This window comes from Cuculus canorus, chromosome 10, assembly GCF_017976375.1.
Source record: "Cuculus canorus isolate bCucCan1 chromosome 10, bCucCan1.pri, whole genome shotgun sequence".
NCBI classification, from domain to species: Eukaryota; Metazoa; Chordata; class Aves; order Cuculiformes; family Cuculidae; genus Cuculus; species Cuculus canorus.
This window is the reverse complement of record NC_071410.1, coordinates 8,123,205-8,142,432: the sequence shown is the minus strand read 5'-3', so window position 1 is coordinate 8,142,432 and position 19,228 is coordinate 8,123,205. Positions and strand designations below refer to the sequence as shown.

Here is a 19,228-nt window from a genome sequence, read left to right as displayed (position 1 = left end):
TCTGTGCTTGAAGAAATGTCTGAAAACTAAGGTATTTCAGAAACAAATTACAAAGGCCTGTGTAGAAACACCAAGAAAGCAGATGGAGATGCCCACTTTTTAAGGAGCAAGGGGAGATATTTTCCTCCACTTGGCTCCATATCCCTGTGACAATTTGCACTGGTCTGGGAGCATCATAGCACAGAGGGAACAAGACGTGTTGGGCTACATCTGTACCACGCACACAGTACCAGGCGGTGGTGATTTTCACAGACCCAGCCATGAGGTTCTGCCCTGGAAAGGCAAAGCACAGCAACTGCACAATGCCTTTCACCCACCCAAGGGTCTCAAAGCACGTTGCAGGCATTAATTAAGCCCTCTGCTTAGCAGAGGTTAATTAAGCACTGAAGCCTCACCATTCCTGAGTGCCAAGCACAAGCCTCCATTCACCAATGGCTAAAACTGAGCTAAGGTTGTGATGAGGCTTCACAAGAACTGGTGGACCATCTGGGAAAAGTACCTCTGAGCACCTCAAGTCACTCTGCAGCTGAGGCCTCCTCCTCCTGGGATGCTTTTCATTCCTCTAGACACGTCCCAGCAAGTCCTCCCGTAAAGGCTTTGCTCTGAAAAACACTCTTTATGGCAAGGCATGGAAACCAGAGAGGCACTAGGGAGTAGGGAGGCAAGGAGCAGTCCCGTCCTGTAGCCATCCTGCAGTGCACCCACTCAGCCCCTATTCCTGAGGACACTCCAGAAGTCCTCTGATGTTAGGAGGCCGTTTTCCATAATGATGAACTTCAAGCCCTGGTGAGACATCCTGTGCCTGTCCACTAAGAAACAACAGAAACTCCTCAAATCATTCTTGTTGCTTCCTCACAAGCTGCTGGCTGCCAGCCTGCCATGTCACCCCTCCCGAGTTGGGACAGGCTGTAGAAGACCACCAAGCTACCTTTTTCTGCCCATTCTACCAAGCAAGCCAGCTGTGAGAGATGTCTCCAGTAGCTCTGCCAGCAGGAAGGCACCTTGACATGCACAGGTGCTTTGAGATGCTCCAGAAACCACCGTCACTGCAGCATTTGCAGAGCTGGCATCCTTTGCTGGGTCAAACCCACACACATCACACGGGACTCCTGCAGTCTCAGTCACTCTAGAAACTTCTTGTGATGCTTTAGAAGAGCTACAGGGAGAGGCAGGAACTGAAACCATGATGCTGTGGTCACCTGAATGGATGACGTTGTGTCTTCAAAGAAGCTGGTCAAGCCATTTGCCCAGGGCACAGGCACCAAGCAATGATGGATTGAGACGAGCAGCCTGCTGACCCACAAACATCCGCTGTCACTGTTTCTTTAGCTACAAAGGTCTGGATGAAACAGGTGACAAGTGCATTTAAAAAAACATGATACCTGGAAGGCAAGAGGGGATTGCCAGCCCTTGCAGCTAACAAAAAGTTCTGGCTGTGCTGCAGCTGCAGCCTGGGAAACCCATTAAGACCACATGGGGTGTCAAATTGTGTGTAACATGAGTGCCAGGCTTGCAGGCACTGTGTGACGGCAGCCCCGCAGTAGAGCCAGGTGGAAAGTGGGTCCAAAGAGACCAGAGACAATGAGGGTTTCTCAGCACGTGCCTGCCTTTGCCTTCCAAAAACTAAGAGGAGCAGGTGAACGGGCACAACCCTGCACAGTCCCCCAAGGAAATGCACAGACACGGTAAGTTTGCAAGGCCCTGGAGAGCCTGACCTGGTGATCAAGGTAGACATAGAGGAAGTATCTCCCAGCTGCAGCTACGGGATGCAGGGAGGAGATGTCCACAGAGAGAACCCTCAGAGCAGGAGGTGCTATGGGGGCTGCACCTGTGCTTTGCTTTAAGGTCAGTGCAGTTCCAGAGCCACCCAGTCCCCCAGTGCAGGCTTCAATGGGATAGAAGTGATTTAGGAACCTCCAGACACTCCCTCACAGTGGTCCCAGTTACCCTGTATTCTACATAACAGGAGATGGTTAAGTATTTTTAGACAGATTTCTGCTTCTTAATGTACGCAACTGGTCATGGTTAGTCATACTGCTATTAACAATTGAAATCCCTCTCAAACCTTTTGCTTCACAACTCAAGCACAGCAGTTCTTTGATTCAATGTGTAGAAATACCTCCTTGTTATGTCCTTATTTCTGGATTTTATCTTTTTGTTGGTACACCGAACCGTTTTTCTTTTTTCCACATTTTCTAATGAGTTCTGGCAGCGGGAAGTTGTTTGTAAATCACACAAGTATTTGTTTTACTGGAAACATCTGCTTTAACACATTTGTCTTGAAAAAAAAACCATATTTTTTTTTAAACAAAGGTATTAAGCTGCAATGTAAATTGGGCACATCTGTTTATGAGTCACTGCAACAGCGCCGCCTCCAATGCGCCAAATCACACGGATCTCCAGGGGCCTGATCCAGCAGAAACTGGAAACTTAAAGCCTGCTCCCTTTTCCAAGATTTAATATAATTTAATAATGATTTAATAAATTAAGGCCATTAAATAAGACCTATTTAGCATCTGCTAATAGCACTAAGCATCGGCAAGATATTTAAGCCAGTGCCCCACTCCATGGGTGCTCCAGGACCAAGTTCAGTGAAATTACTTGTGCATGGGGGACACTTGTAGCTGGGTACTCCAGGCTGCACCGGACCTACCTCTGCCCAGTGCCGTACGGCCTCTGCTGCCTCCAGCCACTCGCTGCTGCCACTTAGAGAAGCAGTCTTGATGGAAAGACATAAGCTGAACCTTCAAGATCAAAACATGACCCACCGGCAGGTATTAATTCAGTGGAAATACAAGGGTCAACAGATCTTGGGCAGTGGTCTGAGGCCATTCAACTTTATTTTCTGGAGTGGCTAGAGAGCATTCCCCAATGCTTCTGGAGCAAATAAAGAAAATAGGGGGTGGGAAGAAGGCATCAAAAAGGGCAAGGAGATACCTGGAGAAGGCAGATTCAGGACCTCCATCCCTACAAGAGTTGCAAGACCCAAAGCTGCCCAAATACACACACACCACCTCACCAGGGGAAGGCTACCACTGTGACCTCCCCACACCTGATATCTGCCAATGGTCCCACATTTGGAAAAATCAGTCCATTAGCAAAAGCACCCACAGACAGACGATGCAGCAACCACGGGGAGGTGGCTGTGCACAGCCGCATGTTGGCTGCCCAGTGCTGGGCACACCTTGAGCCCCTCTTAGTCTTTGCAAAGGCAGAAATAAAGCTACAAGTGCCAGGAAAGGAAAGAGAAGGCAACAGCACATCAGATGCTCCATGCCAACAGAGATCAGAGCACAAGTGAGGAAATCTTCCCTTAGAGGGAAGGGGAGAGCAGAGCTTTCTGAGTGTAAATGCATTCTTTCACATTCTCAGCACTTGCCTTAGCTGCTGATTTATGTGGACAAAGGAAGAACAAGAGATATTGCAGGCTGTGTTCTGTGATGACTTAGGGGAGCACAAAACTTTTTTTTTTAATTTACTTCTTACTGGAATGATCTAAATAGAATCCCAAACAGGAAGAGCGAAGCACCAAAGCTGCAGAGCAGCCGGTGGAGAGTTATCAGGGAGGCAGAGGATATTACTCGGACTCTGATAATAACCAGCAGCTCCCACCTGCCAACTGCAGTCTGCTTAACACAAAAAACTCCAAAACCAGGCTGCAGCAGATGTCTGCCTCCCCATGCAGGAAATGTCTCTGTATCCAAGGGACACAAGCAACTCCAAAATAGCTTTGAGTCCAACAATTTTACAAGGACTCAAGATACGGAATTAGAACAGGAAGGCACGTGTAAAGAAAAAAAAAAAAAGGAAGAAAAAGGATGTGTATCACATTGCAGTTGTAATTTACATTTTAGAAATCCTGCAGGGACTCCTGCACTGGAGCGAGAAGGTGACAGATGTCCCGGTAGTCTGTCCAGCTGCCAAACCCGACGCAGCTCATACCAAGCAGGGTCCCACAGCAGTGAGCAGCACCTGCCACCAAAATACATATGTCCTCGCACATCATGGCATATAACCATGCAAAGGAGCAGCCAGCCAAGGGATCCAGCAGCATTCTGGGCATGCAGCAGTGCACAGCAGTGCACAAGGTCCTTCAGCATCCAGCAATGGGCCAGCCCCAAGGCAGCGCTTTGGGAACCAGCTCCCAGCTGTTCAGAGATGGGATACACAGAAAGGACCCTTGGAAGAAGGAAGGTGTGGGAAAGGAAAGGCAATGCTGAGTTTGCATTCAAGATTCGCGCTAAGTGCAGACTCAGCCTCCTATAGGAGGGAAGGGCAAGCATCATCCCAGGTCCCGCGGGAACCAAAGAGCAAACGGAAAGCAGGAGCAGACTGCAAGATGTTGTCAAGAGCCCCAAATACCATTGAAAACATTTTCTGAAACAACAGAAGCTGGTCAAAATGCCAGGTTTCCATTCCCACAGAAAATAGGGAATGTGCTACTGCTCTAAAGCAGAACAAAGGCAAAACACATCCAAGTTTTCTGTGTTTGGGAAAAAAAAAAAAAGGCAAGTTGACTTGGGGAGGCCAAAACATACGACTCCAACAAAATCCAGTGAATTCATTTGGATTTCACTGTTTTCAGTGGTATAATTAAAAAGGCAATCCCAAGTAGACTTTTAGACAAGAAGCCACCCTGGACTAAAAGCTGACAGCATTATCTTGCAGTATGGGCAAGCAGACTGCTGCTGCATTGCCCCACTGCAAGGAGCGGAGAAAGATGTTTCAATTTATTTCTAAAACAAAAATAAAACCTATCCAAAACCCCAGCATGCTTCATTGCATCACAGTTCCAGCAGAGAAGCATTTTCCAACACAAAGTCTTCTCATCAGAAAGTTTCTGAACTGCCCTAAAAACAACATGAGGGAAGGTTAAATTTGGGGGTCAAGCTGCTTTTGCCCCAAGTGAGACACAGCATAGACTCAGAAATGCTGGAAGGCTGGCAAACTTTGGAAGCACTAGGCTGCCTGAAATTTGTTGATATGGAAGAAAGCCATCTGGGCTCTCCTTAGAGCCATGAAAGCCCTGGAAACCCCTGAGGCTAGGGATGGATGGGGAAAGCAGAGCACAGCCTGTCGGCAGCTGCCACGTGGGAAGGTGGACATCTCTCCTCCAGTTCACAGCTCATCCATCCCAGCTGCGCAAGGGGTCGAGGATCTGGTGGAGGTCCACCCGGGAATCAGGCGAGCCAGTGCTTGGACAGACACACCTGGATCAGTTCATGTTTCTCCCGGTGTCAGCCCCAGCAGATGTGCACCCACAGGTCATGGCTAATGCACAACAGTTGAAGAGAGCTTCTGCCTGACAGATGATGAATCCCCTGTTTCTGGAGCGCTCAGAGCAGTGTTGACTCAGTAACCAAACCTATCCTAGTAATACACCGACTGACAAGTGATTTGCAGCCCAGACCCAAAAGCACATTATTTTCACTTGCAAAGTAAGGGGTGGGGAGAAGAGGGAAAGAAATGTGGGTTAGAAACAATGAATCCTGAGAGATTTCTCTGGAGGAGCATCCCTTTCCCTCCTTCCGATATCTCTTTGGCAAGGACTAAAAAGATAAGCTGCTTTCTGGGCAGGTCTGTATTTCCTTCTGCTGAAGACTATCAAGCACCAGCACCAGGCTCCAGGATCATGCTCGTGCACCACTCCAGCATGGTCTCTACATTGATTTAATCTTGAGTGCCTCAACCAGGCTACACAACCCACGTCTTTCCAGAGAGCATTGTTGTTTGGAAAGATCTAGACATCTTCTAGTTGCTTCATTCTCAGCTTCATTTAATCAGGCTGAACTAGTTCATAGATACATACATTTATTTATAAAAAGATGCAAAAACTAATTTTCATGAATACGATGCTCCTGTCTGCAGCAAGTAGGAACCAGTTAGATCCCAGGTGAAGAAACCGCTGGCATGTAGACTCTCACTCAACCACTTGTGAGTAAACATCAGCTCCTCAGAGCCTTCACTTGCTGCCATAATGAGATGCTGCAACTCACACTGCTAGGTCATTGCCACAGTATCCTACATAAAACCAAACACATTTGTTCAAATTTGAAGAGGCGAACTGAGAGGTCGGGATTTTTAAGGCAGTCTGGAGTATTTCAGCATTTCCCGTCATCTTCTCTTTAGAGCTCAATCTGCTCTGAAAGTCTTCCAGTAAATGGTGGCTTCCATGGCCCACCCAAAACATCACCTGTCTTCTTGGACACCAGGGCAAAACGATTGACAGCAATGCAGCAGCCACAGCCGAGATGCCAAGATCCTGTCCTAGACCCTTTCAATGAGACAGGGACACCTGGCTCACTGTTAATTGTGTTTGTGGTTTTTCACACAGTTATATTTCCCCAGGGCACTTTCTGGGCAGCCACAGGCCAAGCTCATCCGTGTTTAACAGTCCTGGACGGACCTTAGTTCCGTGAATTTGTCTTCTTGTGTCTTTGATTCTATGTAAGCTTTGGGTGTCCCCACTGTGTGACATTGCTGCTATTCAGTGCCTGCCGCTGCCCACAGCCAAATCTCCTGCAACAGGGTGGTGTGTGCCAAGGGATCCCAGTCTTGCTGTCCTCAGTCTTGTGTTCAGATGGTGGCTGTGGCTTCTGAGTGCCACTGTTCTGCAGGATCGTAGCGGTAGGTCAGATGTAGTGCTGCCCTGTGTCTGCTCCCCTTTGGTGATGCCCAGGTGGTCAAAGACACCTGAAGAATAAGCAGATAGGACAAATGGCAACACAATCCTAAGGACTGTGAGCTCATGCGGGCATCAGGGCTCAAGACAACACAGTGAAGTACACTGATGGAGCAGTCCACAAGGAAGGGATGTCAGCTGGACCAGCCTGTCCTGGACTGCAAAGAACTCAAAATTCATTTCCTGAGAATAGGAGCCATGGTAGCCACAGGGCAAGAGAGACAAATGGCTTAGCCCCAAACACATAGGAGGCCCCGAGGGTGCTTACAGCTGAGTGCCAGCACACTGACAGTAGCGCTGGGCACACACATGGGTCAGAACGGCTGGGATACCCTCCAGGGCCAGAGTCCTGTCCCACAACACGGAGCAGGGCTGTGCCCTACGGACTCATTTATTAACACCCCCATAATCACTCTTATCAGCTTACCTGCAAGTAAGGCATTAGTAAAAGCCAAGCAACTCGTGAAAGGGGCACCCTTTCCTATGTGAAAAGTCAATCAACACATTATATTGTTATCAAGCTCACAGACAAACCTCTCTTTGTACGACAAACTGCGCAGATAGGATGCCCTGACTATCAGTGTAAGGTTATCTTGTTGGTCCATTAGCAAGCAGCACCTGGTCTGCTCCTGTCTGAAACATTCCTTTATTGTCGTCCCTTAAAAAGAAATCCAGTTAAACTATTTTGTCTCACCCCAAAGAAAAACGGAACAAAAAGAAAAGCAAGTTTTTATCTGAGCCGGGAAGCGTGTTTCCCAGCTTCAGAATAATTCACATGTTTTCAGCCACAGAAAAAGAGATTCATCTTCCTGTAAAGATAAATATGACTATCACTATTGCAACTGGGCAGATTTTTGCATACTTGAAATTGTTTTGATGCGTTCAGTCATGTAAATCGTTGCACTCTGTAACTATTTGAAGATACATTAACTCCCAATTACACTGTTGAAAAGTATGTCCTTAGACACTCTGGCATAATACAAACTGTTATTCAAACTTGCAATCTGACTAGGGGGTAAAGCTTTTTCCAGTAGACTGGCATTACAAATATCTGGGACTGATAAGCAGTCATAGATTTTCAAAGGCTTTTGTACATTTGTACGTGTAAGAGCAGAAGCATCGTCTCATCTGACCTTCAGCCTTACCCAGTCACCACACACTGGGCCCAAAACCATCATTTGAGCCTCATCTGCACTGATCTGGGCATCCGAAAGGAAGATTCAGGCCAACATCTCCTCACATTGGGAATGTGATGCATGCAATTTATGGATACGAGGATATCAGGGATTTACAAGTCCTGCACTGATCCTGCTTTAAATAACCTGGTACATCATTCTTTGCTTTGGGTCAGAATAGACTGAGGCACTGGCTGCTAAAATTACCAGATACAAATTGCTCAGATGGATTTGGATCTGCAGCCCGTAAACACAACACCGAAAAAGTTTAAAAAAAATTAAAAACTGAAGAAAAATTGAAACCAGAGAAATAGGAGCATGGGATTAATATATCCAGCAGATTTACTCGATGATTTCAGAAATGTTTTTGCATATATGCAGCTTTCCTCAAAGTGCAAACTGATTCTGATAGATGAATTTCTAAATTCTTCGGTCGTAGACTTAGTGTTTCTTTGGAGGAAATCACAGCACAAGAGTTACAAGAACCAAATGGGTACATTAGGTACAGTGTGAGGCCTGGAAGAGTCACAACAGTACAAACAGCCAGCTGAAGGATGCTATAAACAAGCTCATCTCTGAAAGCTACCAATAATTTTCCCAGTCTGTGAATAAAGAAAATCATTTTTGCTGACGTCAAAAGTGAATTAATGAACTTGCCACTCAATTAGAGATTCAGCCAACTGCTACATGTGACTCCCTCTTCATCTTCTAGCTTGTGTTTGGACAGTGACAAACAATTCTTGACTTCCAACCAAACCTTCATTAAAAGGAGAAATTTCAACAAACACAAACACTTGAAATAGAAAAGCAATAATCAAGCTATTGCGCTGTTTTAGTTGGTATGATTCCAGCTCTTCCATCAGGATAATCTAGCTGACATTTGGCCTTGTCATTTTTTCGCCCTGGGACAGGATGAATGTCTTGTAAAACAGTATGTTTCTGCTAGCCTTGCTTCAGTCAAGCATTCAACAGCACCCTCTTTGGAAATATAAAAAGTAAAAAAAAGTTGCTGCTAGAAAAATTATAGTTTAAAGTCCTAAAGCTTTTAGCAGAATAGAAAAAAAATAGCGAAAGGACGCTGTGGCAAACCACCACAGCTCACCCCGCTGCGTGAGCCAAGGGCAGGGCACCTCTGCTGAAGGCTGAGCAGAGCCACGTACAATAAATATTGATATTGTTCGCATGATATTTTTCAGTAGGACAATCCAAGCCTGGAGGCTGTACCGCAGGAAGGCACAGCAGCCACGTGGCCCCCGCGCTGTCAGCAAAATCCACACAGATAGCGAAGGAGTATTTTAAAAGTCAATCAGGGATTTGAAAACATCTTTCTCAGCAGGTAGATGAACATCGGAAGACCCAGAACTAAATGGAGCAGAGCGGTATCACAGATACTAGCCCTCAGATACGGGCACCCTGAAGGCATTTGCAGAGAAGCAATCACCATGATAAAGGATGGGAAGACATGATCTTGTAAATATTTTAACTACTTTGGTCTGTCTCCCAGCACAAGCAGAGTGAGCCCTGGCAGACATCTGAGCACTCCCACGTTGGGAGAATCTCTTTTTCCAGCATGCGTACCTACTTTTAAGGAAACTTTCTCACAGGAATGGACTGAAGAAACCAGGAGGGCTGCACCCAAAGCCACCCTGTGTGCCTCCAGCGCTGCCTTACACAGCCACTGCCTTGGCAGGGAAATACGCCAATATCAAAACGAACAGCCTCTTGCACCCCAAGAAAACGCAATTCAAATGTCATCATAGCAGCAGCATCTCCTGCTTCCTGCCACAGCAGGAGGAATGCAAGGAGCTCAGATTCACAGCACCTTCAGAAATAAACTTGGGAGATCATGGGGTGATGAGAGGAAGGTTACTGAATGCTGAGCTGTAGGAAAGACATCTTGTAAACCTCTACAACATGGAATGTTTACCGGGACATTTGAAGATGTTTAAAAGCAGAATAGGATGAAAACTGTAATTCACAGGGTTTAGAGCAGCTTCCAGAAACACAGCAAGAGGCAAAAAACTGTGGGGTCCCACTCTGTGCCCATGCACAGCACAGCCACACAAACACGGCAGCCCCCTCTCTCTGGGAAGACATCACCCATTCCACAATGTGCCTCTATTTCCCTTACAGTATGTACAAAGGGGTTACCAATAAACAGCTTTCCTACCGGGGAAGAGACCACACTCAGTCAGCCCAGGCAGCGATGTTCAAGTCTGCAATTTGACCAGAGTTCTTGAAACTACTTTGCCAAGAGGACAGACCAGTGGCAAAGCAAACCAGAAGCTATCAAACAGCTACAGATCTGGGTAAACCAAGGGACACGCTGTGTTGATCTTGACTTTCATCTGGAGCCTGGGTACGGTGGATTGCTGGAAATCCATGCAGAGATCCAGCCTGCCCGGCTGGCCTGGCAGCACGCAGTGGCAGCTGGAGCAGCCGATAAACAGGGTGCAGGAAAACGCAGAGCTTCCCCAGGGGCTCAAACTACAAACTCCTCTTCAGAAATGACCAAGGGAGAGCAGAAAGACAAAACTAATTGCAGGTTCTGAAGCAGGAACAGCCAGGCAGGGGAGCTGTTTTACACACACAAACTTGCTGAGCCATCTTTATGTATCTTTATTGCACACATCTATCCTCACATATCTCATGGGATGAGGCCAACTTCCCTTCCCAGGACAAACTATTCCTACTTCGTTCTGCCAAATCCATCTGTTCCCAAGACAACTTTTGTTACTGCCTAACACAGATATTCTGGAAGGGTAAATCTTCCTCTCATCCTCCCCACCTCATCCCCTCTTCCCCTGGTAACTGGACCACTCAGAACGTTCCCTGAGTGATGCTCTGGCCACTAAAAGGGATTTTTTTTGCTCCTGGCGAAACCTGTGAGATGCTCAGGGACACAGCATCCCTGCACAGGTGAGCTGGACCACATCACCTTTGCAAACGTCCCAAAAAGCCTGCACCTCCTCTCCCTCAGTGCCCGCTAAAGCCACTCGCTCAGTGCAGGAGCCTCTTCAGCACCAATGTTTTATTTTCATGCTACCTGGCAATGAACTTGTTGGTTACAAGTGACATTTTGAGTGAGAAAGCTAGAGGTGAGTTAATTAGCACGTGGCTGTCTGGAGCAACAGCAAAGCACCAGCCACCCCGGGCTCTGCGAGCTTTGGGTGTGTGATGCAGGATGACCAATCCCAGTGGGGTGCAAACACATATTTGCGTCATACAGCCTGGAAGACGTTTGCACTGACTCCTAATTTGGGGTAAAATACTGTAATTTATTTGCAGGCATGATTTGCCATTGGTGTGACATAAATATATGTATGTCTATGTACACAGCTCTATTTTTAGGGCTGCATGGCCAGGGTGCTGGCTCCACGGTTATTCCATTGACAAACAGGATGAACTCTTCTCTGAGCTCAGAGGTTTTCAGTCCTCCTCCTTATTGTAAACATTATCTGCCTTCAAAATCCGTAATGTGTTGCAGATGTGACAGACAATAAAAGACCTATCATTAAAAAAAAAAAAAGCCTGCCATCTCTGTGTTTCCCACTGGGGCAACATAATAATGAATTTATTAGCATATAGCGCTCACCAACATATGTTTATAGTCACTCACAAACTTTTGACTTGACAGTTTACAAGTATGTTTAAATCATTAAAGTTTTAAGTTGACTGTCCAGTTATTACAGGCTCATTATAAATAGGAAACAAAGGTTACATTTGCTACAACAGGTGATAAATCAAAACTAGTCTGTATTTGAGACTGACTTTTTTCTTTTGCTCTTTTTTTCACGTGCACATTTTCAAGACCTTCTGAGGGGACATTCTGGTGAGGCCAGTACCAAGCAGCTGGTTGCAGTTAGGCTGCAGGACTAGTGGCATCCACAACAGGGAGAAGAAGAAATTTCCACTGCATCCAAGGGATGCAAAGACCTCAGAAGTGGCCCAACTCTTGCCAACTTTTTCACTCAGCTGCTGGCAAAACCCAACACCAGAGCAAGGCACCCACTCCTCCTCCTCCCCATGGCATCATCAAGTCTGTTTGCAAAGCACTGGCAACCCTCTGCAAGGGAGGAGTTCTCCACTGACATCACAGTGCGAAGGAAATTTCCTCCTAAGCTGAACAAAGCCTCTAAGAAAAGGAAAGCAAAGCACCCGAACTGTGTTCCTCAACTGCAAACCTCTGAAGGTCCGCAGAGGCATTCAAAGGGGTTTTAGGGGTTTGACCACTGCACTACGACACACACAGGCATCTGTATTCCTGTTTTAACACTGCAGAGCATCCAGCAGGAGACAAAACCAGAGTCAGTAACTCAATCCCAGCCACTCCCAGTCCTTTCTTCCTTTATTATGGGGTAATCACCTTGGGAAGGAGAGAGATAAAGCCACACTAAATGTAGAAGTTCATTTTGTAAACTATTTCCAGATTTCAAAGCCTGGAATCATTTCAAATCGGCATGCTAACCTAGAATTTAGAATTTGTGGAAAAGGGGGGTGGAATGTAGAACGGTTTCTGGTCCCTTTTATTTCGTGTTATGTACATGTGATATGATATGATGGGAAAAAAAATTAATTGAAAAATACCCTTTCAAAGTAAAACGAAATATCATTCTCAAAAATGTTGAAAGTGAGTATTTCCACACCATCAGCAACTTTTCCTGGGCTTGTTTCCAAAGTAAAACTTGAACAGAGTCACAGTTTCTATCCAAAACCAACCAAATAGGATTCTGTCACTGTCAGATCAACTTTGCCTTTCTGCTCGAAAGCAAAACACAAACAAAAAAAAGCATTACAGCAAGCAAAGAAGCACCAGAAAGTCTCCCCATCCACTGCAATGACACCCCCAAGGTCCTCCGATGCTAGACAGTGCCCAAAAACTGTGTTGAACAAACCTGACGCTCTCAGCAACCTGAAAGACATAACCTGCCAGGAACACAATGCCTTAAAGCCATTGCTGCTTTAAAGTTAATATTTACCAATCCTGTAGCAAAGGCAGCAGCAAACAGCCTCCAGCAGAGCAGCACAAGGAGGACAAGTCCTCTTTTCCTATTACATGTTCACATACCACAATGACAAGAGAGATCTGAACTAGACAGGCAGGTTGTTGGGGAGATCAATACAGTGATTAACCTAGCCCAGAGAGACAGAAAAAGGCAGAAAGGAGTATATACCCAGCTTCAGAGATCACTGATGATATTACAGGGAAGGCTATAAGAGGAAATTAGAAACACATTAAAAATAGCATAAAGGTGTGACACAAAGATCACGGAAAATGAAACACGTATCTTTGCTCTCGACTCAGGACGATGAGGATCACCTGTATTTCCTTAACATACACTTTGATATTTAATTCTTGGATGAAGTAAAGTACATTTTATCCTTCTCCAAATACTATATTTCTCTTTCAGACCTGGATCTGAAAAAAGCCTTAAAAAAAAAAGGCTTTTCTTTCCTTTACCCCATATTTGAATATATGCATTTTATACATTTTACATAATATGTCAATAATCTTTGATATGAAACTGGCATTTAATATTTCAGCTCTCACTTCATTAAGGATATTTTAATTATCCCAGACCAATGGAAGGGAATTTATAAACATCTGTGCTTCGTTTAAGAGCCCAAATTTGCCTCTTAAACTTCAAAGCTGTAAAGCTGATTTTATCCAGGTTCAGTTGTCTGGTCTCTCAAAGAGCAACACGTAGCACTGGAACCAGCACTAATTGGGCCAAGCCTCCAGCCTACCCATGTCTTGTGTCCACGATGGACACAGCCTTTAACAGCCCATTCCTGCTCACACAAGCAAAAAAGATGAAGCTGCTGAGCTCCACAGAGCCAGGAGCAGGATGACAGTGATTAGTGGGCTGGGGAGATGGTACAAGAGAAGAGCATCTGCAACTGCCCAAATCATCAGCAGTTCTTCACTTTCTCCTTCCGCTGGGTGACCAGGGATTGCCTTATCGATAACGGAGCCTCAAAGCACTAGGAGCGCTTCATGGCCATTTTCAAAGCAACCAAAGACTTGTACTGGCAAAGAATACAATTTTAGGGTCCTGAGTACCTAAATCACTTATTAAAAAATTACCACGGGTCCCTATACCCCGGATCAGAAATAACTACCTTTCACTGCAGTCAAACAATCCTTATCAACTTTCTGATATCCTCTAGAGAGCAGAAAAGCTAATCTCTAAACTCACGAGTGTTGGCAGCAGTGGAGAGGAGAGAAGAGGGTGACTCTGGGACCTATAGCAGGTTTGCATCCTATCTCGAACCCCCTCCTACGGGATGCCCTCAACACACTCCTGCAAAACAGACCTGGAAAAGCAACGTTATTACTTCTCCAGCTGCTGCTCCTGTGGACACTGAGGCCAGCCAGCATAATGCTGAGCATGAACAGCCTCTGGGCATCAGTAGTGCCTGGAGTGAGCAGACCTGAGCAGACCCCAGAGGGCAGCTCCCTACACCATCACCAAGACCTACAGCCCCCAGAGGGGCAGGCACTGTGGGATCATGATCCCTGTCACCTGCTAAGAATCGGAGCTGGTTCCTCACTCGCAGCTCTCCATCCCCAGAACCTCTGCCGCAGTCATCTTCATCATCGCAGTCTCCACTCTCCTCTTCCTCCTGTGGGGTTTTGCCTGGAGCTTTTCGGCGAGGCAAAGCCATCCCTTTGAGCAGCTGAAAAACATGAGGTGCCACAGTCATTCAACAGCTTTCCTCCACCCTCCCTGCTGCTTCACCCCATGAACATAGTGGGATCAGTTGACAAGAGGGGTACAGGGTTCAGTAGAGTCAGGACAGTGGGACAGAACCCCATTGTGCTTCTCATGACAGAGCACTGATGAGCTGAGGTTCACTCATGGATACAGCTGCACACAAACCTCAAGGGAAGAAACAAGAGGAGAAAAACCATATTGAGTAACTGTGCCCTTTGGCTTCTTCCTGGCAAGCATCGCATGAGCTGGAGCACATCTACCAGCCCGGTAAGACTCCAGTGCCACCAAAACTCTGCAGCCACCTACAAAACACATAGCAAAAGCTAGGCTAGATGGAGCAAAAAACAGTAGCAAGAGGAAACTCTGCTCAAGGATTCTCAATGCTTTCGGGGACTATCTCCCATCTGAGAAGTAACACATGTGAAAGGAAATGGCAGATCTCTCAAGTCTGTATGACAGCCATAAAAATAACATAAAGATCTCATTCCTCTGTCTTGAAGTGCAGAGGATGCTAGTCAAAGAGCTTGGGATAGCCAAGCAACACAACGAATGTTTTAAAGGATGTTTTAAAGCAGAATCCTAACTAACAGTGACAGGTTGCACACTCCCAAGATGGTGACTCGAATACCTCCACCAAGACGGGGTCAGGACTGCTTTCCAAACACGACTGGGAGCTCCCCACGTTGTCCCATCACAGCACACAGGCAGATTAGACACACTCTAATCTATCGGATTCCTCTTCCCACTGACTTTTCTGATTCTGCTATTGCTGAAAGCACTCAGCTATTTCATCATAAACCCAGATCCACTTTGAAAAACTGTGAGTCAGCCAGTAAATATACGCTGAAAATTTCTATCATTACCACTCTACTGTTAAAAGCCTTCTTGAATTTAATCTCAACTCTAAAAAAATAATGGAAAGGATAAATAACAGAGAAGATATTGCAAAATGGGAGCTTTCCGCATACTTCAGGGGTTTAGTTAGTTCCATCTATTGCAGCAATATGCGTGCCTTTCAAGGCATTTTTTAATATCTGGAATCTAGGTTATATTTTTCAACTATTAAGCTCGCCTTAGAAAACAGTTTCTAAAATATTTAGCTGCTGAAGTTTATACAGCCTTGGAGGAATGCTTTCGGCATCTGGCTTGCTCTGTCCACGGCAATGTCCACATACCTTAGTGTTTATACTAGAGGAGTATAACATAATGAAAAACAAATGGCTCAACATGAGACCCCTTCAGGTTCCCTGGCTGTGTCTTGCAGGGAGAAGCAATGCGGCAAATCTCTCCTTGGCACATGCAAAAGTCCACCCAGCCTGACAGCCGCTGTCAGCTCCCACATCCATGGTAGAAAGTAAAATGCAGCTCATCTCCCCAGAACTCAGACAATGCTTTTCTGTGACCTTCAACAGCCTTTGGCTCAGGCTGTTTAAGTTCACTTTTCAGGAACTTTATTTAAACATTTACAGGCCTTTCCCAGAATACGGCATAACCACAAAAGAACAACAAACAAACAAACAAACAAAAGGCAAATACAGTGTTAGGGGTAGCATGGGGAAGACCTCGCAGAGGAACCGGACATGATGACTGCTCAGGCCTTTACACCATCGCTTGTATTTCTCTCCCTGAAACAAAGCCCACAAAGAACAGCAGCACTCAGGACAGAACATACCAGCTCAAGATATAATGAGGGTCTTCCATGCAGAGCAGCTAATTACAACACGCATAGGTTCAGACCCATTGCTCCAGTGCACCACTGCTAAGAAAACAAGACCATTGTGGTGTCAGGGGACTGTGACTGCTCAGCAGGATGGTTGCTCTTCAGCATCCAAGGCATGGAGCAAGCCAGCCGGGGACCCAACCATGCTGCTCAGCTGCACAACTTCCCTCTGCTTTTCAGGTAAGTAAAGAACCTTCTGGAGGAGAGAATTACGTTTTGGGATATTTTCAGATTTAATCAGCCCAGTGGGGGGTGGGAGGAGATGAGGATTTTTCACTGGTGTGTTTTCAAACATTGGAGTTACTGAGCATTTCTTGCATTGCCACTTCTGCTTGGCATGCCATAAATTAACAGCTTAATTTTGCCACCTTTGTAGTTCCAATAAACAGGACTTTCTGAGAAAAAACATGTAGGCCCCAACTTTGGATGGAAGAAACATGACATCTGTGCGCCACACTGCTCCTTCCTTCATTTTCCACGACAAAAGCTCCATCCTTGGCCACATGCTCCTCGGCTGCTGAGAACCATGGAGAGGTTCAATAAGTTAATATTGCAGCTGGCTCTGGGAGAAGCCTGTGACACAAAACCTAACAGCATCGTTAGCGAAAGACCTGGCACGGGGTGAAATTCCCACCCTGCTCCACTGGTGCATCCAGATCTGGGAGCACTGTTGGATGCCTCGGTTTTAGCCAGACCGGTGGCCACAGTCCCATCCATCGATCATTACACAACCACCCCTATGGTCTGCACACTTCATGAAATTACATTTGGTGGACTGAACATAGATTCCCCATCTTTAAATAGCAAGTGGAGCTGACTGTACCCTAACATTATAGTTTATTCATGTCCTGTGGTTTAAGGCCTATGGCAGGAGGCAGGAAAACACATAGTCCTGCAATCACTAAAGTAGTACATTACAGTGAGATAGCTTTAACTTAATCACAATTCATTCAGCTGCAAGAGTTTACAGTTGTAGCTACTCTTCTTTGCTAAACCATAATGGCAAAAATACACTATAATGTACCCAATGGAAAATAGAGCACCAGTTGTAGGAGTCCATGCACAAACACACATCTCCGAAGTGTCAGCAGCACATTCACATCCAATCTGCACAACCTCCACAGTTTCATAGCATCATTTGGTTGGAAAATTTCCTGCCACGGTGGAAACACACGGGTCGCAGTCTTTGCTCCTCACTATGAGCTCCATCAGCTCAGACGTGCATCAGTTTTATTTCCAATCTCATCCCTTTTAAATTGTGACCCCCTGGATGGGTAGGGCGGGACGTGGTGCAGTACCTTCACTGCCGTGTCAGCTGCCGGATCATCGGCATGAGGGATGCAGGGCAGCCCCAGCTGGTCTCCATATACATTGCTGTTTCTTGGCTTGTCCTGTGGTCTCCCTACAGCTTAAAAAACAAGCCAGATGGGAACGGTGCACTGAGCCTTTCTGCAAGGAAAGGTCCCCAAGGCCTCTCAGCATGATTTATACAATTATTCATAACTGTATAGTGACCAGACAAAAACAGATGCAGCAACGCAGGGTAATGACTCAGCTGGGTTTGGACAGGCCACTGTATGTTGAAATCTTTATAACTCCTCATTCTTTAAAACCACTTTACTCAGAGCTCGCTATCCCACCAGCCCACTGAGCCACCTGGTCTTGTTTTTCCAATTTTAACATAAACAGTGAGAGCTGCAACATACCTTTTATTATTAATCTCCCGTCTCCGGAAAGAAATCAGCACTGTGTTCCTTGGACTGTAGTTTAATACCTGTTTTCTCCTTTAGGAAAATACGCCCACAGTATTGTAAATATCAGTTGGAGCAATACTTAAAATTGTGCCCACAAATACAGAGAAAATATCAGCAGTGAGGTACAAGCACTGTGCTCCTTTAGGGCAAAAATCATCCCTTTCAACACACTTAAAAGAAATACATGAAGTAAAGAGAACTGCCAAACAGATTATTAAGGTGGATAGAAGACTTTTAGAAAAACATTTAATTCCTTCATGAGTCTAGGGGAGAAGTCTGATTGATATTTGTAATCTTTTGGTGAACAGAGCTGTCATTTAATTTAGTTTGCATGACTGAAAGAATTTAATAAAAGTGTTCCATAGAGTTTTGCTGAAATTCTTCGCATGTTTTTAGTAAGCCTCTGGAATACGATCAAACCTAAAAAGCTGGAGAGGATGGAGACTGAACTTGCAGCTAAAATAATATTCAGAATCGTAAGAGACGCTTAATAATCAAGTATTCACATCCAGCAGAAAAAATGCCTTAGTGCAGAAACTCCATTGTATCCCCAGCTGTGTGACCAGGTGCTGCCTGGCATCATGAAGGGGACCCTGGGAACTCAACCCAGCAGTGAAAAACAGCCCCTGACTCAGCTAGAAATGTCTCAAAACTCAACCAGACCCACCAACTTAGGACTGTCTAAAAAACTTCAGAGGCCTTCCTACAGGAGCCTTGGTAAGAAAGAGTTTTGGAGGAGCAAAGGTGTTATTTCCTCTTGCATCATGCAAGCCGTCTGCTCCGGCTACACGCTTCTGGGTACCCAACACAGATGCTGCTGTACTTCCCACACAACTCCTGAGATTCCCAACAGGTCAGGTTTTTCTATTTTAAATTCCAGCCTGCTGAAAACATTGATTGGGGGGGAAGAAAAACTAGATCTTACAGCCAATCCTGACCTTGAAACCCGCAATAGTGAATAATTTACGGGTGGCTTTTAAATCAGGGCAGCATCATGGGAAATGTGCAGATTTTCACACGATACTGTTCCTTGTTAACAGCTCATTACAATGTACAGAAGTATATTCCCATTATGAAATACAGCTGGGGTTGTTCTGCTTACAAAGGTCATTATCTGATCACAAGCAAGAAAAGGGAAAACGAACCCATTCTAAAAGACTGAAGTTGTGGACTTCTCA

At 45.6% G+C, this 19,228-nt stretch overlaps 1 protein-coding gene across 3 annotated transcripts in view; it reads right to left on the bottom strand.

Moving 5' to 3' along the window:
* Positions 1-19,228, bottom strand: part of GPC3 (glypican 3) — a 162,105-nt gene that overhangs the window by 20,325 nt on the left and 122,552 nt on the right. For all 3 annotated transcript variants that reach the window (XR_008451522.1, XR_008451523.1, XM_009562508.2), the window contains exon 7: positions 14,385-14,538. Coding sequence is in view for 1 of the 3 variants with exons in the window: in XM_009562508.2 (XP_009560803.2) it covers positions 14,385-14,538 (154 nt within the window). In the remaining 2 variants the exon portion in view is untranslated. The remainder of the gene's footprint in view (positions 1-14,384; positions 14,539-19,228) is intronic.